Genomic DNA, 27,440 nt, shown 5'->3' on the forward strand with positions numbered 1-27,440 from the left:
TGTGCCTCCCTTTCCGCAGATTCTCTTTCTGACAGCCTTTCCGCAGATTCTCTTTCTACCAGGCAGGCCCTCCTGAGGTTTTGCAGCCATCAGTTGCAGAAATAAATCCGTTGAGCAAATGTCTTTAATGTTTTGAGGGGTACAACCACTAGGCATTCCAGTAAGCAGCGCTCCTGGAATAGTACTGAGCTCAGTAACCCTTTCAGTGTCAGTCTCTGGCTGGGAAACATGGCTGTCAGCATCCACAAGGTCAGCAATAAGTTGTGCCTTGTTTTTGCCAAAAGTTGGTAAATCACTTTCTTGGCACAACAATTCCAAGGCCTCTTTGGGTTGTTTGCGATAGGCCTCCATATTCACACATGGGATAGAGAAAGAAAAACAAGAGATGGGGAGGGAAGAATTGTTTTGTATGTCTTTTAAATCAGCACTGAGCTCGGTCTTTGGAAATTATACAAAAACCAAGTATGCAATTTCTTTAAGTGCTAAGACCCCCTTTACTGGTAAAATCCAGCAAGCACTAAAAATCTCTAAATTTATCCTACCAGCTGCCGCCAGTTTGTCACGAACGTGGGCTGTTGGCCCAGCAGAGACAGTGGGGAGAGTGTGGAAGTGAAAAGGGTTAATGACACCAGACCTCTGGTTACCTGTTGCTAGTCCCAGCAAAAACTAAAGTAACCCTTGCAATCCCTTCTACACTAACATCCTAGTGCACAATTTACTGCCACCACCAAGACTTTCTTTCCGGGCATTTTAGGTTACCCCACACACAGTAGAATTATAGTATCACGCGATTAAGAAAGTTCGGGGGGTGGAGCGATGACGTGACGTGCACGTGGTCACGCCACGCGGATGAGGAGAGCAGAGGAAGTCGGAACTAGGAAGCGCCCTTCTACCCCAGCCGTTGATTGGCGGGAGCCCGTGGAGATGAGGAGATGGTGAGACGCTGAATGCTGCGAAGGCTCTACGCTAAACTCTGCGAACGCCGCAATTGAAAGAACCGTTGAAAAATTAACTTAACCAAGACGAAAGTAGGAGAAGGTCGTGATGGTCAAGATATGCTATAAAGCCTGCTCTGTCGACACTTGTTAGTACTCTGTACTGAATTACATCGCTCAAATTCGTTAATTTATGAGCACACCCCCATATTTAGGAGCTGGCCCCATGATGGATGTGAAGGGTCAGGAAAATATTGAGAAAGAGGCGAGAGAGAGGTAAGAACACTGGAAAACGGTTATGCAAAGCGGGGCTGCTCTGACCCTAAAAAAAAAATAGGGTTCCATCGGATTTGCACACATTAAATTGTTTTAACCCCTGGTGAGAAGTTTACTCCCATCTTCTGTTTGAAAGGGATTGGGAGTGTAACTTAATGGGGGCTTGTGAGTAACTTTTATAACATTGTGAGTCCCCCTGACCTCGGCAAGTGGTGGTTTACTACAACATTTACGCTATTTATGCTATTTATGCCTCCTAGCTTTGCTACCTATGACATCTATGTGTACATTCCGCTGAAAACCAATTAGAACCGATGAAAAGATTAGATAAGAAGATTAATACGCCTCAGGTCATCTTCTTGGAAAAGAGAATTAAAAGGCCTTTTTGTCTCCTCTCCTCTCTCTTATTCTAATCATATGGGGGTGTAAAAAATAGGAAGAAAAAAAAAAAGGAGGAAAAATAGAGAAAAGGAGAAAGAAAAGTAAAGAAAGAAAAAAAAAGCGGAAGGAGAACGAAAGGAGTAAAAAAGGAAAAGAGGAAGAAGGAATGAAAGGACGAAGAAAAAAGAAAGAAGAGATAAGAAAATAAAAGGAAAGGAAAAAAAATCCTATTTCTGCTAGTCTGCTAATTTACGATGACGTCTAAAAAAGGAGAAAGTAAAATAAATACCAGGAAGGACAGAGACAAAAAAGCTGAAACAAAAGCTGAACTAAAGTCTGATAAACACCTGTCAAACTATTTTTTTCTCAAGAGAAAGAAAGGAGATTGAGTCAATTGGACTCCACAAACCTGACAGAGAGGTCATGACGAGTTCAAGTCCTGTGGATGTATGTGGAGTAAACCCAAATTCTATTTCCCCTTCAACCGATTTTTTAAACATTGATAGAGATACCTTGAATAGCTGCTTTGATTTGCAAATGGAAAAGATAAAAGGTGAAATGCAGCTAATTTCTACAACCTTTAAAGAAGAAATAAGGAAATTGAACACAAAGATTACCTCCATCGAAGATAAATTGGAATATTCACTGGTCGCAAAACAACATGATGGAAGATAAAATAAACTCTTTGGGGCAGAGAATAAATCTTTTGGAAACAAAATTGGTAGACTGGGAAGACAGGTCCCAAAGGAAAAATATCAGGATTAGGGGAATTCCGGAGAATTTCCAATCAACTACTGACCGGCTATTTGTCTGAATTCTTCAACATTTTAGATATTCAGTTGGAGAATATCCCATTTGTCTTCGAGAATGTTCATAGATTACCAAAACCAAAAAGTTTACCATCGCATATTCCAAGAGAAGTTATTGTAAGTTTACACTCTCTCTCCTTAAAGACTAAACTTAATACAGCACTGAGGATGAAATCCCTAAAGGACTCAAAATTTGTGGACTTAAAAGTTTTTTTGTTTTTTTTTAATTCTTTATTTTGTTGTGACACAACGAATTGCATACACAGTTTGGTACCATATGACATTGGTTTACATCATTCGACAAGGTATAACATGGTTCAGAATAATCGTTTACCTGTCATGCAGTAGGGTTACGACAATATCATTGTACCCACATTCACTTAAGCGTACTATGCGGCTGTTATAGAGTGACCTACAGCGCTTGATGCCTGATCCTAGCAACCCTCTTGTTGTCCTGTTGATGTAGTGTAACGTGCTTGTCCTGCCTTTGGTAGGTCCCCTGTGTTGCGCCAGACTGTGCGGCTGTTACTTTTTCCATGTTTTGAATGTTTGCGTGCCTCATATGTCTGCTCCCTTGGATGTGTTACGTTGGTCAGCTATTTTGTTATGTCCAAATAGATTCAAAGAAAAGAAGAAAGCTAGAGCATAGGTTGGAAGATAGGAGTGGGAGGGGGGAGGGGAAGGGGGGGGGTTGCTACTGGGGACTTAAAAGTTTTTAATGATGTATCCTTGGCCACAAGAAATGCAAGAAAGAAATACTCAACATATACCGAAAAGCTCTGAGAGCTTAACATAAACTACACATGGATATTCCCTATAGGACTAAAGATTCAGCATAAAGAGAATATACATAGTTACATAGTTACATAGTTACATAGCTGAAAAGAGACTTGCGTCCATCAAGTTCAGCCTTCCTCACATATGTTTTTTGCTTTTTTGCTGTTGATCCAAAAGAAGGCAAAAAAAAACCCAGTTTGAAGCACTTCCAATTTTGCAACAAGCTAGGAAAAAAATTCCTTCTTGACCCCAGAATGGCAGTCAGATTTATCCTTGAATCAAGCAGTTATTACCCTACATTGAATATAGAAGTATTTAGAGACACGGACAAGTTACATCAATGGTTATTAACAAATGATTTGGCCTGAACAGGAGGCTATGAATGGAGGATGAGGGTAGTGTAGTTTTTTTTTTTTTTTTTTAATTCTTTATTTTTGCGTGCATGAAGGTTACAAGACAGCTTACCTCGCCACACCAGCGTTTGTAAGCCTAAGCATATCATCGTAATGGTACAGTCATGGCATTGAAACAGTGCACAATTTTTATGTAGAAAAGCTTACACATATCTAGGGTCAGTATTGGATACTTATAACATCGATATTTACTGGTTTGTTCTGCGCTTCTTAATGAGGGATATGCCTGTGAATTTAGTTCCATGCTTGCAAGAGTATTATGTGTAGTGTGGCGTGTGACCACTGCAATGGGTACTAGGGTACAGTATAGGCCATTGTGATCTGTGTCGCTGTGTCGTATGTTACCTACTAGGATGGTTGTACCGCTAAACATAGCGCTACTGAAGTGTTCGGTGCATGTGTAGGCCGTGCAAGATGGGTGTTCTAGTGTATCATGAAAACATATAAAACATAACACATAAAACATCATTGCTAACATTTGCAATTAAAACGAGTGTTGCGCTAACAGGATTAATGATCAAGGCTTTAGATATTGTGAAGTCATGCGTAGTAAAGGTGTTCTGCGCAGTTTGAATATGTTATATTCTAGTCACAGTATGCATTGCCTCGGTTTGTTTTCTTTTTTGACTAGTGTGAGTTAAAATTAAGGAGTAAAGTAGTACAATTGTATGGCATAACGTTACTAACGCACATTGTTTATAATGGTAGCAAGAGAAGAGATATGGTGCCTGGCGTTAAATCCCAAGTAAGTGAACCAGATGAAGCATATGCACTGAGTAGCTTAGAAACAACATATTGTGCCACCAGATAGGGTGGTTATTAAATTACTATATGCAGTAAAGAAAACACGCTAGGTAAGGCTTTATCAAAGTAATGTGCACATAGGAGATGTTGCTTACTTGGTGAACATTCTGGAAGAATAAACAAGCTGTAGCAAATGGTCTATTAAGCAGACGAAACAACTCTATAAATCAAGCTAAAACATTTTAGACATGTATGTTTGTAGGAACATATTGAGTACAGGCTAATAGGCAGGTTGGGTGACTACTGACCAGCCATTGTCCCACTCCGCGGGACCCTATAGGTGAATGACCACAACAATGCTCAGTATTAAATAGCCCACTGTGTCCTCTGCCAGGAGGTAGAAAAGAAAAACATGCGTGTATCAAGAGTGGAAATCGATCAGTTAGGCTAAACAAGCCGGCCATGTTTGGGCCAAAGTCATCCAATACCTGCTACATGCAAGGCAGAGTCCCATAAGGTAGGGTGGGTTTGTCAGTCCGGTAGTTTGGGAACAGTGGGTGTGAAGATGGATAAGGATGGTGTGAGTCAGAGTCCTCTTCGGCTGCGTGGGTTTGGTGGTATGGTAGCTGTCCTGGCCGTATAGTGGCAGTGGTAGTCAGCCTACTCCTGTCGTCGGTGCCAACAAAGCACACAGAAAGTCCAGCAGGGTTTCGGCCTCACGGGTCAAGTAGGCTGGAGGGGTTCCGCCGCTGCCTCCCGGTCCACCGTGAGTACCTTGAGTGGTGGGTGTATTTCTTTGGCGGTTAGGCCATTTCTCCGCTCCCCTCTTTGTTTTGCAGGCCGGAGTCTCTGTGTGTCCTTGTGGCTTGGGATCGTAGCCCTTCTGGGTGCTGTTTGCGGCTCTGTGTCGCTGCTTCTGGGTGATGCGCTGGCAGGCCTTGGTTTTGCTTGGTGCCGGCCGTGTCCCAGCCCCTCGAGTACGCCAGTGTGTTGTATTTAGTGGCGGTCCTTGTTTGGGAGCCCTCCGAGTCGGTCGGGGTCCATGCCAGCGGTGTCGGATGCGCGGTCTGTGGTTTTTATGTCCGAGCATATTTCTCGTTTCCCCCTGCTGCTTCGTGCCGGTCGGTAGCTTATCTGTGTGTTTCAGGGCCGGTCGCCATGTGGGTGAGGTGATGGGCAGTCGGGGGGCCGCAGCAGTCCCTTGGGTCTGTGCCAGTATGGCTTGCCACTTTGTCCAAAAAAGGTTGAAGGCTGCTGTTATGCGGTCCTCATGGGGGGATTCGCTTACCCGCTGTGCTGATATAGGTTGGGCGGGTGAAGGCCCAGGGGCCCAGTCGGCAGCCGCCATCTTGGCCACTGAATGTAGGTGGTTTGCGTTCTCTGAGGCTTTTAGGGTCCTGAAGCCCTGTGGAGTGCGGACCGGGATAACCCCCGCCGGTCCGTGAGGGGGGGGGGGAGGTGAAACCGAGGTCTTTAATCGACGAGGTGGCTAGTCTAGGCGGCGGGAGAGTGGCCGCCCCTCCTGCGCTCGCCATGTGGATAGGCCTCGGACGCCCGACCGGTGAGGATAGCTTGTATTGCCGCTTGTAGGGTATCATTCTGCTCCGCTTGATGGCCTCTTTCGGTTGCTGGCCGTTGTGGCCCGTTTAGATGCTTTTTAAGTCGTGGTATTAGATTTCAATTGTAGCTTGTTCAGGAGCTCTTGAGATTCGCGTCCTCACAGCTCTGCGGTCAGGCCCCGCCCCCCCCAGTGTAGTTATTTTAGTAACGCACTCCCCACCTATTATTTTTTTTTTTTTTTTTGTGCAGGGAGGACTTACGGGTTGATAATTGAGGTGAAATGGAGAAAGGCACAGAAAAGTGTTCACTAGAAAACCGATATATGAATATATGTACACATTTATATACCGTATATACTCGAGTATAAGCCGAGTTTTTCTGCACATTTTTTGTGCTGAAAAACCCCAACTTGGCTTATACTCGAGTCAATAGTCTGTATTATGGCAATTTGCATTGCCATAATACAGACTGGGGGCTGGCAGAGCTGTTACTTACCTGTCCTGCAGCTCCTGTCAGCTCCCTCCTCCTCCGCGCCGTCCGTTCAGCACCTCGGTCAGCTCCCACGCTGACAGAAGAGCTGAACGGACGGCGCGGAGGAGAAGGGAGCTGACAGGAGCTGCAGGACAGGTAAGTAACAGCTCCCTGCCAGCCCCCCTCTCCCCCCACTGAACTACCAATGCCACTGGACCACCAGGGAGTAAGAGCCCCCCTCCCTGGCCAGCTAGCAAGCAGGGAGGGGGGACGAAAAAAATAATAATAATAAAAAAATAAATAATAATATTTAATAAAATAATTAATAATATAACAATCAAAATGCCCACCCCCACCAACACATACACAAACACACACTGCATCACACACACACTTCATTCATATACACACACTGCACTCACACACACTGCACTCACACACTGCACTCATACACACACACTGCACTCATACACACACACTGCACATACACACTGCACTCATACACACACACACTGCACTCATACACACACACTGCACTCATACACACACACACTGCACTCATACACACACTGCACTCATACACACACACACTGCACTCATACATACACACACTGCACTCATACATACACACACTGCACTCATACACACTGCACTCATACACGCACTGCACTCATACACACTGCATTCATACGCACACACTGCATTCATTATATACACACACTGTAAATAAATATTCAATTAATATATACACACACACAATGCACTCATACACACACACACTGCACTCACACTGCACTCATACACACACACACTGCACTCATACAAACACACTGCACTCACACTGCACTCATACACACACACTGCACTCATACACACTGCACTCATACGCACTGCACTCATACACACACTGCATTCATACGCACACACTGCATTCATTATATACACACACTGTAAATAAATATTCAATTAATATAATTTTTTTAGGATCTAATTTTATTTAGAAATTTAACAGTAGCTGCTGCATTTCCCACCCTAGTCTTATACTCGAGTCAATAAGTTTTCCCAGTTTTTTGGGGTAAAATTAGGGGCCTCGGCTTATATTCGGGTCGGCTTATACTCGAGTATATACGGTACTTATTTGACTCATCAAATGAATCTTAGACATGATATGTTATTTGATAAGAATTGTAGAAATATGATAATGTACTCACTGAGTGTAAATATAATTAGTTATATATGGAAGTATGTTTAAATTAAACAAAGGGGGATAGCTAAGGCTATATTATAATTATAAAATTATCCAGGGAAGAATTATTAAAAATGGTTGAACACAGCCTAAATTTGGCGATTGGATTGTAATAGATAATAAGTAGATAAGGATTTTTATTTTTATTTTTATTTATTTATTTATTTATTTTGTATTATTAGTACTTCCTACTCAAATTTATTCAAATGTATTATTTAGGAGGTTAAATCAATACTAACCAGTACTTCAGCTCTAGTTCTGGTCCATAGGGTTTAACGGTTTAAATTATATGGTATAATTCCATTATGCTCTCTGTTGTTAGAAAATTAGAAAATTAGAGAACTTATAATATAAATTCTGGGGATGGAAATTTTGAATATAATTCTTCTGCTTGCTTCCCTCCAACCGCTAAGGTGGTTGAGTATAATTGACCTACACCTTATTAAGGTAATGGTCAAGTTTGGGAAAGGGATGGCTCCCTTGGGGAATAAGAAAGGGAGACCAGGGGGGATTAATGTTATATGTACGTGCTGTTTATTTGTTTGTGGATTGGTCATATTTGGTTTATATTATCATGCTGGATTTACAGGAGGTTGTTTAAGGCTTAACTTCTTAACTTCTTAAAAGATGAGTCAATTTCTATTTGTGGACTACAGGCGACATACTGGGAGCGGATGGGAAAACAAAGATTAAATGCTAAAGATTATCCATTTATTTTTTCCTCTTCTCTGTACAACAACAAAAAAAGAGGAGTTGCCACACTTATCTCAACAAGAGTGGCTTTTAAATGTATCCATCAGATAGAGGACTTAGAAGGTAGGTTTCATATACTAATTTGTGAAATAAACAATCAGGTCTACACGATTGTTAACCTGTATGCCCCAAATCAAGCTCCAATAAGGTTTATTCGAAAAGTTTTTGACAAAGTTGATAGAATAAGACAAGGTATAGTAATCTACTTGGGGGATTTTAACTGTATTCCCAACCCGAAGTTGGATAGGAAAAGTCTGATTAGAGATCAATGTAACAAGCAGTTAAAAAAAATTGTCAAAATCCTTTAGTAATTTGCTAAAAAAACAGGAGCCTTTTAGACCTTTGGCGCATCCTTCATCCTATGGAATATGATTTTACCTGTTTTTCATATGCTCATCAGGTTTATTCTGGAATTGATTTAATAATTTCAGACCCAGGGATTTCCAAAACGTTAAAAAAATTTTTTATTAAAAACATCTCATGGTCAGATCACAAACAGTAATAATGGCTATTGATGATGGCATTAATAATATTAAATCCAATTGGAGACTGAATGACCGTCTTTTAAACAATTCTGGATACCTTAGTCAAATTAAGTCAACAACTGATTTATTTTTTGATGAAAATAGTAAGGATGATTTGCCTCTACCTCTTATTTGGTGTGCTTATAAATGCACAATTCGTGGACATTTCATTAAATTGGGGTCCCAAGAGAAAAAAAAAGAATTCAAATAATTTACCGCATTTATATATAGAACTAGACAGACTGGAATATGCAAATAAAAATAAACCCTCTATAGAAAATACTAAAAAAATGGTGATTATTAAAGATAATATAAACCATTTGTTGACTCAGAAAGCGAACTTTTACCTACAAAAATTACGAAGATCATGGTACTATAAAGGGAATAGGGCGGACAAACTACTTTCAAACAAGTTAAAAAAAGATTATTCAAGACGATATGGTCCTGTTAAATCCATCTAGAATAGGTCAAGCTTTCCAATCGTTCTATAGCAAATTATATAACCTACCGGATAGACAAACCCCAGTAGATCTAATACATTACTTAGAGAAATTAAATTTACCTAAAATTTCAGATTCTCAACTTCAAAATCTGAATGAACCTATACAGTTGGAAGAGGTTAATCGAGCCATAGATAAATTGAAACTCTATAAAACACCAGGCCCTGATGGCTTTAGTAACAATTTCTATAAATCTTTAAAGGAAAACTTAGCAAGCACTTTGACCGCTATTTTCAATGATTTTATGACAAAAGGTAAGATACCCGAAGAGATGTTAAAGGCCAATATAGTCCCCATTCTTAAACATCATAAACCTTTAGAATTAATATCTAACTATAGACCCATATCGCTGTTGAATAAAGACATAAAACTTGACTCCTCAATAATCGTGGGTAGATTAAATAGGATCATGATGGATATAATCCACAGGGACCAAGTGGGCTTTATCTCAAAACGATCTTCGGTATATAATGTTAGACGCTTGGTAGATGTAGTGGATTGGGCTCAGTCGAGGAGGTTGCCTCTCCTGATCCTGTCGTTGGACGCAGAGAAAGCGTTCGACAGGGTCAGGTGGGATTTCCTTGACGCGGTCCTAAAAGCTTTTGGTCTATTAGGGAATATGGGGAGAGCAATAATGGCTTTAAATTCTACCCCTTCAGCAAAGGTTTTGGGTGCCGGTTTTAGTTCAGATTTTTTTGTTATTGAGAACTGGGACAAAACAGGGTTGTCCCCTGTCACCACTCCTTTATCTAATGGTAATTGAACCCCTTGCAGCTGCAATAAGGAAAAATGAGGCAATAAAAGGTCTCAATGTCCAAAACGATTGTATTAAATTAACAATGTATGCGGATGACGTTTTATTGACCTTAGCAGACCCCCTGAATTCTTTGATTGCTTTACTAAATTGTTTAGATGAATATTCATTATACTCAGGGTATAAACTAAATGTTAATAAATCAATTGCCTTAGCAGTGAATATTTCTCAGGTTCTCATGGATAGTCTTAAAAATAGATTTTAATTTGGTTGGGCAGATTTATCATTTACCGTATATACTCGAGTATAAGCCGACCCGAATATAAGCCGAGGCCCCTAATTTTACCCAAAAAAACTGGGAAAACATTGACTCGAGTATAAGACTAGGGTGGGAAATGCAGCAGCTTGTCACGTCTAAACATTTGTTATGAAGGAACACAACTGCAGATTTCTTATAGTTTGAATATTTATTATAAAAAGTAAAAGGTATTGACTTTAATTCCAATTTACAGGTACTGTAGCTTTAAGTAATAAACGATAACTGAAGTCCACAATTATAGGCACTGTAGCTTTAAGTAGTAAACGGTAACTGAAGTCCACAATTATAGGCACTGTAGCTTTAAGTAGTAAACGATAACTGAAGTCCACAATTATAGGCACTGTAGCTTTAAGTAGTAAACGATAACTGAAGTCCACAATTATAGGCACTGTAGCTTTAAGTAGTAAACGATAACTGAAGTCCACAATTATAGGCACTGTAGCTTTAAGTAGTAAACGATAACTGAAGTCCACAATTATAGGCACTGTAGCTTTAAGTAGTAAACGATAACTGAAGTCCACAATTACAGGCACTGTAGCTTTAAGTAGTAAACGGTAGTAATTAGCAGACACTGAATCAGAAAGAGTCTTTTAGTAGTATTAATGAATTAGGTGATAAGAAGTTACAATAGCTGTTCCATAGACTTTAACTGAAGCAAGACAGATGCAGCTAACTGAGATAAAGTATGAGTTGAAGTTAGCTGTAACGGGTTTGTTTTATCGAAGGACTTTGGAGACAGGAAATAACAGCTTTGAGATGCAACGCTTATCACAGAGGTTTTACTTAGCTTCCGGCACATAGAACACTGGTTCCCGAGATCTCCTCAGAGGCGGTTATCCTGAATGGAGAGAGTTCAGCTTTAGCCGTGGATGAGGAGAGGTGAAGGGAACTTGAAGTCTTCCAGTCCGGTCCGGTAACAGAGGGCTTTCACAACGATGTTGTAGCCGGTTCGTGAGTACGGAACGTAGTTCAATAATCCAGCGTCGATCAGCTGGTGCGGTCGGATTAAATAAGGAGACCGTGTCATAAAGAGGTGTGGCTAAGCTCCGTGGAACCAGGAAGTAAGAGGATACCATAGTTAAGGCATGACACAGCTACTGGTAAATTTCTAAATAAAATTAGATCCTAAAAAAATATATTAATTGAATATTTATTTACAGTGTGTGTATAATGAATGCAGTGTGTGTGTATGAATGCAGCGTGTGTGTATGAGTGCAGCGTGTGTGTATGAATGCAGTGTGTGTATGAATGCAGTGTGTATGAGTGCAGTGTGTGTGTATGAGTGCAGTGTGTGTATGAGTATGAATGCAGTGTGTGTATGAGTGCAGTGTGTATATGAGTGCAGTGTGTGTGTGTATGAATGCAGTGTGTGTATGAGTGCAGCGTGTGTATGAATGCAGCGTGTGTATGAATGCAGCGTGTGTATGAGTGCAGTGTGTGTATGAATGCAGTGTGTGTATGAATGCAGTGTGTGTGTATGAGTGCAGTGTGTGTATGAGTGCAGTGTGTGTATGTGTATGAGTGCAGTGTGTGTGTGTGTGTGTGTGTGTTGCAGAGCCTTGGTGGGGGGTGGGCAATTTTTTTTAATTATTTTAATTTTTTATATTATTATTTCTTCTAATTATTTTTAATTTAATTGAATTATTATTATTTTATTATTATTATTATATTTTTTTTTCGTCCCCCCTCCCTGCTTGATATATGGCAGGGAGGGGGGCTCTCCTTCCCTGGTGGTCCAGTGGCATTGGCAGTTCAGTGGGGGGGAGAGGGGGACTGTCAGAGCTGTAACTTACCTGTCCTGCAGCTCCTGTCAGCTCCCTCCTCCTCCGCGCCATCCGGTCAGCTATTCTGTCAGCTCCCACTGTAAATCTCGCGAGAGCCGAGATTTACACTGGGAGCTGACCGAGGTGCTAAACGGACGGCGCGGAGGAGGAGAGAGCTGACAGGAGCTGCAGGAAAGGTAAGTTACAGCTCTGACAGCCCCCACAGCCCCTGTCTGTATTATGGCAATGCAAATTGCCATAATACAGACTATTGACTCGAGTATAAGCCGAGTTGGGGTTTTTCAGCACAAAAAATGTGCTGAAAAACTCGGCTTTTACTCGAGTATATACGGTAATTATTTAGGAATTGAAATCTCAAATGATGTGAATAGAATTATGGAATAAAATTTTCTACCACTTCTCAAATCTACAGCAAAAAAATTAAAAGAATGGAAAAATTTCGAAATTTCGTGGTGGGGCCGTATTAATGTAATCAGGTCCTATATTATTCCAAAATGGGTTTACCTATTTAGAATGGTCCCTCTTCCGTGCCCAGATAGTTGGTTGACATTAGCCCAATCTTTTATAAATAAATGTATTTGGTTGGATAAACCACCAAGAATAAGCTTGAATCGTTTATTGCTAAAAGTGAACCTGGGAGGGCTAGGGGTTCTATTTTAGGGGACTATCAAAAAGCCGTGAGTTTTAAACATGGAGCTATTACCCAATTAGCGGAAGTTAAGAATGAGATCTGGTACAAATTAGAACAAGATCTAACTCCCACCGAGTGTCCACTTTTGGACTTGACTTTGCTTTTTTGGCCTATCAAGTCAAAAAATGATTATCCACGCAAGGTCATATCACATAGTACTGTATTGAACGGCATTCTAAAAGACTGGGAAAAAACTAAAAACTTGATAGGTATTCACAACAAGTTGATTCCCTTTCTACCTCTAGGGAATTTATCATACTATATGTATAATATTAAACTACAAAGATGGATAGGAAAGGGGATATGCAGAATTCAAGACTTAGTGGATAATAACTCTTGGATGGATTTCCAAACTCTAAAACAGAGATATAATATCGACAATAAAGAGATTTTCAACTATCTTAGGCTAAAAGGCTTTTGTCAACAGCATATTGCTATAGAAAGATCTACCCAAATAAATTGTATAGAAAATATACTTAAGAAAGATTCCCCAAACAAATTATTAGCTATGGGAATCAGACTTTTGCAAAAAAGACCCAGATAAACCTTTGGAAGCTATAATAAACTCTTGCCACAGAGACTGTGGGAATTATCTACATGTATGGTGGGACTGTGGCCCCATACAAACTTTTTGGAAAATGATTCTTCTTAAGATAAAAGCGTTAACCATGATTGATTTAATTCTCGCACCACAATTATGCATTCTACAGCTAGATATCCGCCAAGTTGGCAGTAAATCACTTCCAGTGATAATACATACACTCCTAGCTGCAAAAATGTCTATTGCGAGGTACTGGAAATTGGCTTTGGTGCCAACTTGGCAAGTAGTTAAGGAACAAATTAAATTTCAATTGAAAATGGAATCTGGTTTAAATAGACGTCAACAAGATACCTATAACTTATGGCTCACCAGGTTAGAGGACTGCTAAATGATTTAGTGACAACTTCCCTTTCGTATCTTCCAGCTATATTGTTTTTTTTATATATTTTTTCCTTATATGACCATAACTGTTTATTGTATGTCTATGTCATAGATTATGTCTACTGTGAGTATTTATTTTTAAAACTGATCTGATTTGACGGAACAACAGTTATATAGAGATAATATATCTATCTTTATCGAGAAATTGTATCGATCTAAAAGATTCTCTGTTAATCAACAACCTGTATTGTGTTATTGTTTCCTTGATGTACTGTTATCCATTTATGTGAAAAAAAGGAGAAATGTATCTCTTAATAAAGAATATAAATATCAAAAAAAAGAATTATAGTATCACACCAATACCTTTTACGATGCCCTATGTCCAGCTCTGGTGATGGTTATCTAGTAGTGTTATGGCTTAGACCTGGTGTAAGATCAAAACCTACAATAAATGTTATCCCAACGTTTACAAAAACAACTCATAGCATATATCAAATGCAGAACAGCCAAAAGCCGTCTGTCAGAGTTAAGCTCACTCTGCGCTCTGCTTTGGCTATGATGCTTGGAAAGTTCCTTAAAACGTATTCTATCTGTTTTAAATTTGTAGATGCCTTTATTTAAATAGCATATGCTAATCATGCAATGATGACTTGAAAGGCACCTGGACAAAAAAAGTCAGTGATCAATACAGTCACAATAACATAAGTGGGTAATCTGAAAGGCTCTGAAAGGCACAAAATCATTTATATATAACAGCATTTTATCTAATGTTTACCATTACATTTTGTATAATGTCATTAATTCTACAGAAAAAAAAATATTGCAAGTTGAGGAGATGAGGCTGCATTTGTTTCTTCTCACAATCCTTAGTGGGGCATCCCATAGTGCCTGATGTGCAGTTGTAGAATACCGCACTAAGCAAGTAACATTTCCAGGCTTTGACATGTCAAGCTTAGAGGGTGAGCAGTGGGTATAGGGGAATCATCTGTTTTGTTTGTTTGTGTTTAGAGTTACATCTCAAGCACACATAGGCACAGAATGTATGGACACCCGCTTTCCCAACCCTCACAAAAAGTCAAATGTGCCTAGAATATGAATAGACTATTGTGTTACTGCTAGTGGTAGGGTGTGAATGCTGGGTGTAGAGGTGAGATTTCCTGGTATCATGTAAAAGTTGTGTGGAGGGTGTGAATACTGTTTGCAGGGTACATAGAACAGGGTGTAAATGCTACAGACTGATTGTTGAGTGCAGGGTTTTAATGCAGTGTACACGGTGTGATGCTATGTGCAAGGTTTGCCTGCTGTGTAACTGCAAACCTAGCTGGGAGGTGTCTGTAGGCAGCTGCCAACTCTACGCACTAGCAAATCCAGTCTTAAATGGATGTTTGTGGACAACAATCTATATAAAAAAGCATTAACCTTAAAAAATATATTTTTTATGAGCTGGGTATGATTAAAGGGACACTATAGTCACCTGAACATCTTTAGCTTAATGAAGCAGTTTTGGTGTATAGAACATGCCCCTGCAGCCTCACTGCTCAATCCTCTGCCATTTAGTTAAATCCCTAGAGTTAAATCCCTTTGTTTATGAACCCTAGTCACACCTCCCTGCATGTGACTTGCACAGCCTTCCATAAACACTTCCTGTAAAGAGAGTCCTATTTAGGCTTTCTTTATTGCAAGTTCTGTTTAATTAAGATTTTCTTATCCCCTGCTATGTTAATAGCTTGCTAGACCCTGCAAGAGCCTCCTGTATGTGAATAAAGTTCAATTTAGAGATTGAGATGCAATTATTTAAGGTAAATTACGTCTGTTTGAAAGTGAAACCAGTTTCTTTTTCATGCAGGCTCTGTAAATCATAGCCAGGGGAGGTGTGGCAAGGGCTGCATAAACAGAAACAAAGTGATTTAACTCCTAAATGACAGTGAATTGAGCAGTGAAATTGCAGAGGAATGATCTATACACTAAAACTGCTTTATTTAGCTAAAGTAATTTAGGTGTTCCTTTAAGTTATGTTTTATACATTATTTTCCAACATCAAATACAGTTCAGATGCTGGTGTTTTTTTTTTTTTTTTTGCAGTCACAGAGAAAATAGCAATAAATGAGTTAAAACCAGTACTAGTTTTGTGAGTTATGTTACATTAAGTGATAGTATATTATGTAGTTGACAGGACCTTTGAGAGTTCATTCCACTTTTCTGTGGATATTCACTGTCTGCCACCCATGGAATATGCATGGAGTGAATCTTGGTGGCTGTAACTTTCTCAGCTGCAATCACTGACCCAAGCTGTGGCTTGTGGTTTTTCCGACCTCACAAAAGTCATGGTTTGCCTTTTTCCACTTTGCTCTCATATTTGGTGCCAAGAGAACTGACTTCTCTATATTCAAGAATTTACTGCGGCTTCCGCCGGGGATTTTAATTTAATGCTGACTCAGAAGAATTGAAATCGTACTGATGTGTAAAGCATCATTGTCAAAACCTATATATTGTTTTCACACCTAAGTGGCAGGAAGTGATGTTAGGCTTTGGGGATTGTTTGTTAGCCTTCTTACTGTAGGAGATATATTACAAAGGGTAATATTAACTCTTTAAGGTTTATTTACAATACTTCAATTTGAAATGCAAAATAACAGAAATTCAGGCTATAACTGAAATTGAAATGCAAAATAACAAAATTCAGGCTATAACAGCAAAGCGGTGTCTGTAGCTGAATTCCCGATCATCTATTATAGTCTTGGTTTTACCAGCTGGATTTTAATGGTAACATTTGAAGTTGTGATTAACTCTCTAAACTGTGAACTGTGTTCATTTTGAGGTATGCATCTACAAATGTGTCATTTTTAATAGTTATTGTTTTCTTTGCTTCTTAGGGTAAAACTTGAAATTAAAGAGAACTTTGTGGCTACAAGAAATTGTGATCTGTTTCAGGTTAATTCTCCTATAAACAAACTACCTGAACTTTTCCCTGCACTGCATAATCAACTTTCCTCCCAGAAGAAAGGCCCCCTTACAAGTTTGGAGAACGTGCCAGAAAAAGAAGATACAAAAGGCCTACAACAGAACATGCTCAGCCGCAAAATGCTCATTAGTGATCCAGTTGTTGACCTTAATGTAAAGGAACAAGGTCATTTACTCAAGAAACAGCCTGGCAGCACCCAGATTTCTGAATTTCCCCAGAAAATCAAGCTTAAAAAAACCTCAAGCATCAAGGATAAGATTTCAGAGTGGGAAGGAAAAAGGGAGACACAGTCGCCTGTTCTCGGCAGGAAGGAACCTCTACAGGTCAAGCGACAGGACTCATTTGGACTTGGTGTTGGAGATACAGTTGTTGGAGATGGAAAGGTTCAGCAAAAAGGAAGTATTAAAAGAATGTTCAGCTGGGAAGGTGAAAGCAAAGAAATTGAGAAGAGAGAGCTTTCAAGGCTGGAAAAAAAAACAGAGAAAGAGACAGAACCAAGTAGAGAGAGACTTCAAGAACCACTTTCAACTAATAAGAAGGACCAGGCGATGGTTTTGAGTCAGGTTAAAAAATTTGAAAAGTCTTCGAAAGAAAGTTCAGTAGAAATGCAGCCACAGTTACCAGGAACCTATTATTCTCCACAGTGTCTGGAAACAGAAGGACTAGAGAGCAGAGTGGGGTCCAAGTTAAAAAGGGGTTCAGACTCTGAAAACTGTGAACCCATCTTTGGATCAGTGGGAGAGGGGAGAAGTTCTAGAAGGACAAGCAATGCCGAAAATGTGTATACAGAACCTGGGGCCCCAGAGAAGAAGCTGTCCATTAACCCATTGCCCAAACCTAGAAGGACTTTCCGGCATGAAGGGGAAGGAGAGGTGGTTTTACGGAGGACAGGTGGCCTCCGTAAAGTCAGCCGGGATTTGCCTCCCCTTCCTTATATTGCTCCTCCTCCTCTCCCCTCCTCTCCACCACCTGGAGCTGTAAGCAGACAGCTTTGGAACAGCAAACACAAAAATAACGGTGACCACAGGTATTTATGCATTTATTTTAATTTTGTTAATGCTAATCTATAGAGAGTGGGATACTTGGAAATATTAGATTTTTTTTTTTTTTTATGTACTGGATATCCTCTGAATCAGTAGCTTAGTATATTGATACTTGGAGATGGATGTGAATTCCAGACACATCTTTAACCGTCAATTAGATTTAAAACATTTGCAGTTTTTGAACACTGGCGGGATTATTCAGTTGAGTCCATATAGCCCCGTACTAAAAGGGACACTATAGTCACCTGAACAACCACAGCTTAATTTTTCTTGTGCGTCTTTATGGGTAGGTGCAGGTTGGCATAGTGTGGCGGTTTAAGAAGAAAACTATTAAATCAATGTTTCAACCCCCCAGGACGGTCGAAACGTTGATGTAATCGTATGGATTGTTTAATAGACTTTTTGAAAACCGAGAGAGTGCTCCCTTCTTTACTTAGTTTGTAATAACATTTTTCAAAAATATATATATGTATATATGTATAATTATTGCATAATTATGTAATTTCATTAAAGGGTCACTTTAGGGTCAGGAACACAAACATGTATTCCTGACCCTATAGTGTTAACACCACCATCTAGCCCCCCTGGGCCCCTCATGCCTCCATAAATATAGTATAGTTACTGTATTCAAGCTTGAAGCTGTAACTTTGCATGCTGTTAGACTCAGAAAAACAAGCATCTTCAGAAGTGGTAGCCTGATCCAATCACAATGCTTCCACATAGGATTGGCTGAGACTGACAAGGAGGCAGATCAGGGGCAGAGCCAGCATGATTCAAACACAGCCCTGGCCAATCAGCATCTCCTCATAGAGATGAATTGAATCAATGAATCTCTATGAGGAAACTTCAGTGTCTGCATGCAGAGTGATGAGATACTGAATGTTTGGATGCATTTTAGGCAGCCATGACCCAGGAAAGATCTCTAACAGCTATCTGAGGAGTGAAGTAATCACTAGGCTGTAATGTAAACACTGCATTTTCTCCGAAAAGACAGTGTTTACAGCAAAAAGCTTGAAGATAATGATTCTACACACTAGAACAAATTCAATAAGCTGTAGTTGTTCTGGTGACTATAGTGTCCCTTTAATTATATATTGAACGACGTGCCTGACAACACAGGAAGTCCAGAGAATTTAATTTGAAAGTCCTATATTTGATCTTGTAACTTTTTTACTGTTAATGTTGTACTCGTAAGACTTTGCTGAACACAGACATGAGTGTTACAAAACTTTAAAACTTATAATGACGATTATATCATCAGTGAAAGTGCAGTTTGTGAGAAAGGGCAAAAAAATAAAAATATGAACACTAACTTTGGCCATGGTTTGTGACTAAATAGACTGGACATAGTTGTCTACTTTTGCAAATGGTATACAATGATGGGGGTAATTCTCATTCCTGGACTGCCATACGATCTCAAAGGCAACATACAGGTAGGTGATACTCGAAAAATTTGAATATCGTGCAAAAGTTAATTTATTTCAGTAATGCAACGTAAAAGGTGAAACTAATATGAGATCAGGGCCGGACTGGAAACTAAAAGCAGCCCTGGAAAAAAATTCTATACCAGCCCAATAATGCGTCGCGCCAGCATAGTGTGCTGATATAGAGGGTGAAAAAATAACTTGAAATTGAAAACTCTTACTCTAACGAAAGAACGCATATAGGACTTCAAAATAAACAAAAGAGTGCCTTTATTTTAAGTAGACGTACATTTGCATGTAATCAATGTTTCAGTACAACTACTTTGGCCTATTAAGGACATTTTAGTAATGATACTGAAATGCTGAATGTCTGCAATTGCACAACTAAACAAAAATTAAGTTAGCTTGTTTATTTTGAAGTTCTATGGGTGCGCTCTAAACTTTAAATATGTTATGGTGCATGAGTATGCAACTAGCAACAAGACTGGGCCAATACGTGTTCATTATATATATATATATATATATATATATATTAATGACATTTATGTGTGTATTATGCATATATAAATGTATATTACTATATGTGTAAATATTATAGGCATAATTATATGTTACTAATACACACATCAATATATATATATATATATATATATATATATATATATATGTGTGTATTACTATCAGGATCACATGAATTTACGTCTATTACTTTTACCTCGTTTAGTGTATCTTGTCTCCAATTGTCTCCTTTTTTTCCACTTACAGCGACCCTTGTGCATCTTTTACTTCATCCCAGTCCCTGTGTGTTTCTTTTTACCCTTCTCCAGCCTCTGTATTTCTCTTTCCCTAGCCCCTTTTGCGTTGTTCTTAGCCCCAGCCAACAAACCTTCTGTGTCTCTTTCTCCCCTCTCCTCCCTGTCTCTCTTCCCCCTCTCCTCCCTGAGTCTCTCTTCCCCATCTCCTCCCTGTGTCTCTCTCTTACCCCTCTCTCTTTGTACCCCCATCCCCTGTGTCTCTCTATTACCCCTCTGTCTCTTTGTCCCCCTTCCCTGGTGTCTCTCTATTACCCCACCTGTCTCTGTGTCCCCCCCTTCTCCTGTGTCTCTCTATTACCCATCTCTTTGTCCCCCCAACCCCTATGTCTCTCTATTACCCCTCTGTCTCTTTGTCTCCCCCCCTTCCCTGGTGTCTCTCTATTACCCCTCTCTTTATCCCCCCATCCAGTATCTCTCTATTAGCCCTCTGTCTCTTTGTCCCCCCCTTCCCTGGTGTCTCTCTATTACCCCTCTCTTTGTCCACCCCATTACCTGTCTCTCTATTACCCCTCTGTCTCTTTGCCCCCCTTCCCTGGTGTCTCTTTATTACCCCATCTCTTTGCCCCCATCCCCTGTCTCTCAATTACCCCTCTGTCTCTTTGCCCCCCCCTTCCCTGGTGTCTCTTTATTACCCCATCTCTTTGCCCCCATCCCCTGTCTCTCAATTACCCCTCTGTCTCTTTGCCCCCCCCCCTTCCCTGGTGTCTCTCTATTACCCCTCTCTTTACCCCCCCATCCCGTGTCTCTCTATTAGCCCTCTGTCTCTTTGTCCCCCCCCTTCCCTGGTGTCTCTCTATTACCCCTCTCTTTATCCCCCCATCCAGTATCTCTCTATTAGCCCTCTGTCTCTTTGTCCCCCCCTTCCCTGGTGTCTCTCTATTACCCCTCTCTTTGTCCACCCCATTACCTGTCTCTCTATTACCCCTCTGTCTCTTTGCCCCCCCTTCCCTGGTGTCTCTTTATTACCCCATCTCTTTGTTCCCCCATCCCCTGTCTCTCTATTACCCCTCTGTCTCTTTGTACCCCCCTTCCCTGGTGTCTCTCTATTACCCCTCTCTTTGCCCCCCCATTCCCTGTCTCTCTATTACCCCTCTGTCTCTTTGTACCCCCCTTCCCTGGTGTCTCTCTATTACCCCTCTCTTTGCCCCCCCATTCCCTGTCTCTCTATTATCCCTCAGTCTCTGTGTCACCCCTTCCCCTGTGTTTCTATTACCCCTCTATTTATCCCCCCTTACCCTCTATTTGTCCCCCTTCCCCTCTTTTTGTCCCCCCTTCCCCTCTATTTGTCCCCCCTTCCCCTCTATTTGTCCCCCCTTCCCCTCTATTTGTCCCCCCTTCCCCTCTTTTTGTCCCCTTCCCCTTCCCCTATTCTTCTCTGTACCTGCTGCAACAGGAGGACTGAGGGAGGGGGCGGAGCTAACTACCATGCTCCCTCCCGGTTCCCATAATTCCCAGCATCTACACATCATAGAGTAATCCCTACTCTATGATGTGTAGATGCTAGGAATCATGGGAACCGCGAGGGAGCTTGGTAGTTAGCTCCGCCCCCTCCCTCAGTCCTCCTGTGCTGACAGCTATGCTGCTGTCAGTATCAGTGAGTGTGCTGCTGGATCGCTTAGGCGGCCGCCCGGCACACTCACTGATACTGACAGCAGCATAGCTGTCAGCACAGGAGATGGGGCCGCCGGCTGCAAGGTGAGTAATCACCTCAGACTGTGCCGCCGGACCGGCCACCCGGCGGCACCGACATGCGGCCGGTGGCCGCGAAATTATTAAAATACAGGGAGCAGGGCTCCCTCTCCAGCCCCCCAGGTGCCGCGGCCCACCGGGAAATTTCCCGGTATCCCGGTGGGCCAGTCCGGCCCTGTATGAGATAGACGCATTACATGCAAAGCAAGATAGTTCAAGCCGTGATTTGTCATAAGTGTGATGATTATGGCTTACAGCTCATGAAAACCCCAAATCCGCAATCTCAGTAAATTAGTAAATTAGTAAATATTGTGAAAAGGTGCAATATTCTAGGCTCACAATGTCCCACTCTAATCAGCTAAGTAAGCCATAGCACCTGCAAAGGGTTTCTGAGCCTTTAAATGGTCTCTCAGTCTGGTTCAGTAGGAATCACAATCATGGGGAAGACTGCTGACCTGACAGTTGTGCAGAAAACCATCATTGACACCTTCCATAAGGAGGGAATGCCTCAAAATGTAATTGCGAAGGAAGTTAGATGTTCCCAAAGTGCTGTATCAAAGCACATTAATAGAAAGTTATGTGGAAGGGAAAAGTCTGGAAGAAAAAGGTGCACAAGCAGCAGGGATGACCGCAGCCTGGAGAGGATTGTCAGGAAAAAGCCATTCAAAAGTGTTAGGGACTTTCACAAGGAGTGGACTGAGGCTGGAGTCGGTGCATCAAGAGCCACCACACACAGATGGATCATGGACATTGGCTTCAGATGTCGTATTCCTCTTGTCAAGCTGCTCCTGAACAACAAACTATGTCAGAAGCGTCTTACCTGGGCTAAAGAAAAACAGACCTGGTCCTTTTTTCTGATGAGAGCAACTTTTGCATCTCATTTGGAAACCAATGAACCAGAGTCTGGAGCAGGGCCGGATTAACATAGGGGCTGATGGAGCTGCAGCTCCAGGCCCAGGCCCATGGAATAGGCCTATTTAAAAAATAAAAATGAAAAAAAAATTAATTTTTTTTTTTTACACACTACTCTTAGGTTTGCCACCTGACTGGTATTTTACTGGCATATCTGGTATTTGAGGCTGCCTGGCCAGTGCCAGTATTGCAGTAATATCGGCAATACAAATGTAGGTATTTTTCTCAGTATAAACGGAAATTACTCTGCAATACCAGCACCGGCCAGTAGGGGTCACTGTGTCACTGTGTGTGGGGGAGCAGCTACACAGCACAGAGAGTCCAGACAGCAGCTCTACAGCTCAGATAAGTGAGGAATGGGGGGAGAGGCAGCAGGGAGACCTGGAGACACTTAGACACTGGAAAACACAGGGACACTGAGAGAAATAAGGACACTGAGACACATAGAGACATTGGGACACGGAGACACTAGGGACAAAGTGTCCCCTAGTCTCCCAGTGTCCCCTATTCTCCCAGTGTCCCCTAGTCTCTGAAGTGTCTCAGTGTCCCTTGTGTCTCAGTGTCCCCATGGTTCCCAGTTTCCCCTAGTCTCCCAGTGACTATGTCCCCATGTCTCCCAGTTTCCCCAAGTGTCTCAGTGCTCCATGTCTCCCAGTGTCCCCAAGTGTCTCAATGTCCCCGGGTCTCTCAGTGACATGGGGACACAGTGAGACATGGGGACACTGGGAGAAATGGGGACACTGAGACACTGGAAGACTATGGGACTGTTCGACATGGGGACACTGACTATGTGATACATAGGGACACTGAGAGAGTGGGTGACTTGCGAGACTGAGACACTGGGAGAAAGGGAGACACTGGGAGCAATCCATCTATACAGCAGAATCAAACTGAGTAGTTTGTTGGTGATTTTACAGAATTTTCTCTTTAGTCACTCCATGTGATGTCATGCATAACTAATTATACAAGTGTATAAGGCTGGTATTTTTTTCCAAGAAAGGTGGCAACCCTAACTACTCTTCACACTCTTCACTCTTGCTTAAAGGAACACTATAGGGTCAGGAATACAATCATGTATTTCTTATTTCCTTATTATGTTACAACCACCATTTATCCCCTCTTGCCTCCCTAAATATAGTAAACTCTTACTTGTATTCAAGTCTGCAGCTGCTGGCTCTGTCCCTGTCTGCCTCTGAACTGACTCTGTCTGCTGACATCATCAGAAGTGGTGGTCTGAGCCAATTACAATGCTTCCCTATAGGATTTGGCTGAGAATGCCAACTAGGCAGATCAGGGGCAGAGCCAGCACAAGTCAAACATAGCCCTGGCCAATCAGAATCTCCTCATAAAGATAAATTGATTCAATGCATCTCTATGAGGAAATTTCAGTGTCTGCATGCAGAGGGTGAAGACACTGAATGGCAGTGCTGCACACTAGGCAGTACTGCCCCAGGGGGCACCTCTAGCAGCCATCTAGCCAGGAGTGGCCATCAGAGTTATTTTCTCTGAAAATACAATGTTTACTGCAAAAAGCCTGGAGGGAATGATTCTACTTACCAGAACAAATACAATAAGCTGTAGTTGTTCTGGTGACTATAGTGTCCCTTTAAGTTTGGAAGCTTAAGAGGGATGTATAGCAACAAAACTTGTGTGGACTGGCTGACAAAATTAGTTTAGGTAATGCAGACTTTGGTTTCTCTAACACTGTGGCATGTTCCCTTTCTTCTACACTCACTACATATACCTTTACTCTGTCCCAGACTATGTACCAGGAACTTCTGCCTGCTAGTAAGACGATAAGGAGACAAGTGGACATGTGAGTGCTAGGGGACAGTCCTTAGAAAGCGTGGAGTAGGCGCATCATTTGATGCATTTATGTCAAGCTCTGGGTGCTGCCTGCATAGTATACCCTTAGTTATACAGCATTCATGCCAGGCCGGCCTTCCAATTCTTTGGACTGACATGCCCCCTTTTTGGGCATGTTTGCACCTTTTGGAAGGTCCGGTCACGTGATTTGTGTCAGTGGCACACCCTTTTACCCTTCCCTTTGACTTCCTGCTTCACTGGACACTGCTGTTAGGGGGTATGGATTTACTTGAAAGATGAAAGCATAAATTAGAGAGAGATTAGCATAGAGTATGTGTTTTCGTATAGCTGCATCCTTTGAGTTTCCCTCCAACACCATCTCTATCAGATACATGATGCTTGGGAGGTATGATTGTTTTAGTGTTTTTGGTCGATAAGATTCTGTAATTAGGCCCCATCATAATTGTCAGCACCAGGCCCACTGGCCTCTTAATCTGGCCCTGGTCTGGAGGAAGAATGGAAAGGCACACACTGCAAGATGCTTGAAGTCCATTGTGAAATTTCCACAGTCTGTGTTGATTTGGGAAGCCATGTCATCTGCTGGTGTTGGTCCACTGTGCTTCATTAAGTCCAGGGTCAACGCAGCCGTCTAGTATCCACATGTGGTCAATACATTTTTTAGGAGACAAGACCCAGCAGGTTTATAGAACTGGCATACAGGGATAGGCGCTGGCCTTAGCTGACCCAAAGTAGTTTTACCAGTCCCAGCAAGGCCAACTCCCTACCTCAACACGGAGGTTCAGCCCCACGGCCAAAATCCTTCTTTAGGGCTACAGTTAGGGTCTCCCATGTCACGGCCACACGTTTTTGAATCTCTTATGGTCATCGAGAGGCCTACATCAGTGGCCATGAATTCCCTGGGCCCAAATCATAGTTAGAGCCTCTCACCGCCGCTTGGCATTAGCAGGGCCTCACCTGCCACTTGGCTATAGTTAAGCCTCGGCACTAGTCAGCAAGCCAGTTCTACGAAGGCCTCACTATACCTCCACACCCCCATGTCTAATTTCATCATTATTCCTTTTTCAGAATGTCACAGGAATCTATTCCCATCAAAGATTTAACTTCTGATGAAGTACTCATCACGCCAGCCAGGCCCGGGTCGCCAGAATAATCCCTTACCCCCTCTACCCCCATGTCCCCAAGATCTTGGACTTTCCCAAAAACTGCGGCTGAACTCAGGCTCAGGAGCATCCCCTTTCAGCAACTGCTAGGAAAGCGGAACTTTACAGACTTTTGACGGCACAGGCCAGTGAACCCAGACCTGGCACTAGCTCCCAATGGCTGTCCACCGGCACTTCTAATTCCACACAAGAAACCCTGGCTGCTATTCTGGCCAACCTACAAACCATGAATAGTAGACTGTTGAAGGTGGAATCTGCTACAGCTACTCCAGGTGACATAGCAGGCTATGCAGTTCCTCCCTTGGTAACCCCTATTTTGCCGATCTGCACCCCCCTCCCTTCACCTCCTCCACCAACCACAACCACTACCCTATATGTTTCACCTGCACACTCCGTCCCAGCATCCATTAAAAAATATATACTGAATGTAAAAGACGTAAAATTAGTCCCCCTGCTCATAGCTTCACAGGATGTCCTGGAAAACCGTGCTTACAACTAAGGGGACATCTCAGTGGTGCTTAAATCTAGAGACCCACGCCTGAACAAAAAACTTTCCATTTCACAGTTTGTCATAGCTTTTGGGATTTATAGGGATGTAAATTGCACGGTGTATCCTCACAGGAGAGAAGAACTCGATCTTTATATGCACAAGGTGGTCGATTTAGGCATTAAAAGATTACTATAGTGTCAGGAAAACAAATCGGTTTTCCTGACACTATAGTGCCCTGAGGGTGCCCCTACCCTCAGGGTCCCCCTCCCGTGGCGCTGAAGGGGTTAAAACCCCTTCAGCAGCTTACCTTTTTCCAGCGCCATCACCAACCCGACATCACCAACCCCTTCAAGCTCCTACCCATTCACCCCTCACGTTGGCACTTACACGGTGTAAAATGGCGGTAAATGTGTATATGTATGTCTGTGTACCTGCATGTGTGTCAGTGTGTGTATCTGTATGTGTCAGTGTCTGTATCTGTATGTCTGTATGTCTGTGTATCTGCAGGCTTATCACTGTGTCTGTACATCTGTATGTGTGTCAGTATCTGCATTTGTGTCAGTTTTTGATACATATACTGACACACATACAGTTTCACAGACACACTGATACACAAGCAGATATACAGACACACAAACACTGCCACACATGCAGATACATAGACAAACAGATACAATCACTGACACACATACAGATACAGACAAACAGATACAAACACTGACACACATGCATATATACAGACACAGTGTAAAGGTACATCCCCAGCACAAACAGACATATATTACATCCCCAGCACGCACACAGACACATATTACATCCCCAGCACACACAGAGACACACACTTCATCCCCAGCACACACACACAGACACACTACATCCCCAGCACAAACAGACACACACTTCATCCCAAGCACTCCCACATAGAGACACTACTATTACAGAAGAATATATGTTGTTTTGGGGCAGCATTTCATACTTGGATTCATACTTGGGGCAGCATTTCATACTTGGATTCATACTTGGATCCAGGCAGCACAATGTGTTGGGCCGGCCCTGTTCTAAAGTATAAATATTTATGCAATAGGCAACATCTAACATAATAATAATATAATAACTACGATAATGAATATACAGTCTAGTAAAATATTTTTTAATAGGCACTGTAAGCACCATAAACACTTCATGTCATTGTTGCTTTTATCTTGCAGTCTTTGTTCATATTAGCAGTTTGACAAAAAATATCTGTTACCTCTGCAGCT

At 41.7% G+C, this 27,440-nt stretch overlaps 1 protein-coding gene across 2 annotated transcripts in view; it reads left to right on the forward strand.

The window, feature by feature from the left end:
* Positions 1-27,440, forward strand: part of DENND2A (DENN domain containing 2A) — a 130,151-nt gene that overhangs the window by 66,880 nt on the left and 35,831 nt on the right. For both annotated transcript variants that reach the window (XM_063447595.1, XM_063447596.1), the window contains exon 3: positions 16,733-17,848. In XM_063447595.1, coding sequence (XP_063303665.1) covers positions 16,733-17,848 — 1,116 coding nt within the window. The remainder of the gene's footprint in view (positions 1-16,732; positions 17,849-27,440) is intronic.

The sequence above is a fragment of the Pelobates fuscus genome, chromosome 3, assembly GCF_036172605.1.
Source record: "Pelobates fuscus isolate aPelFus1 chromosome 3, aPelFus1.pri, whole genome shotgun sequence".
Lineage (NCBI taxonomy): Eukaryota > Metazoa > Chordata > Amphibia > Anura > Pelobatidae > Pelobates > Pelobates fuscus.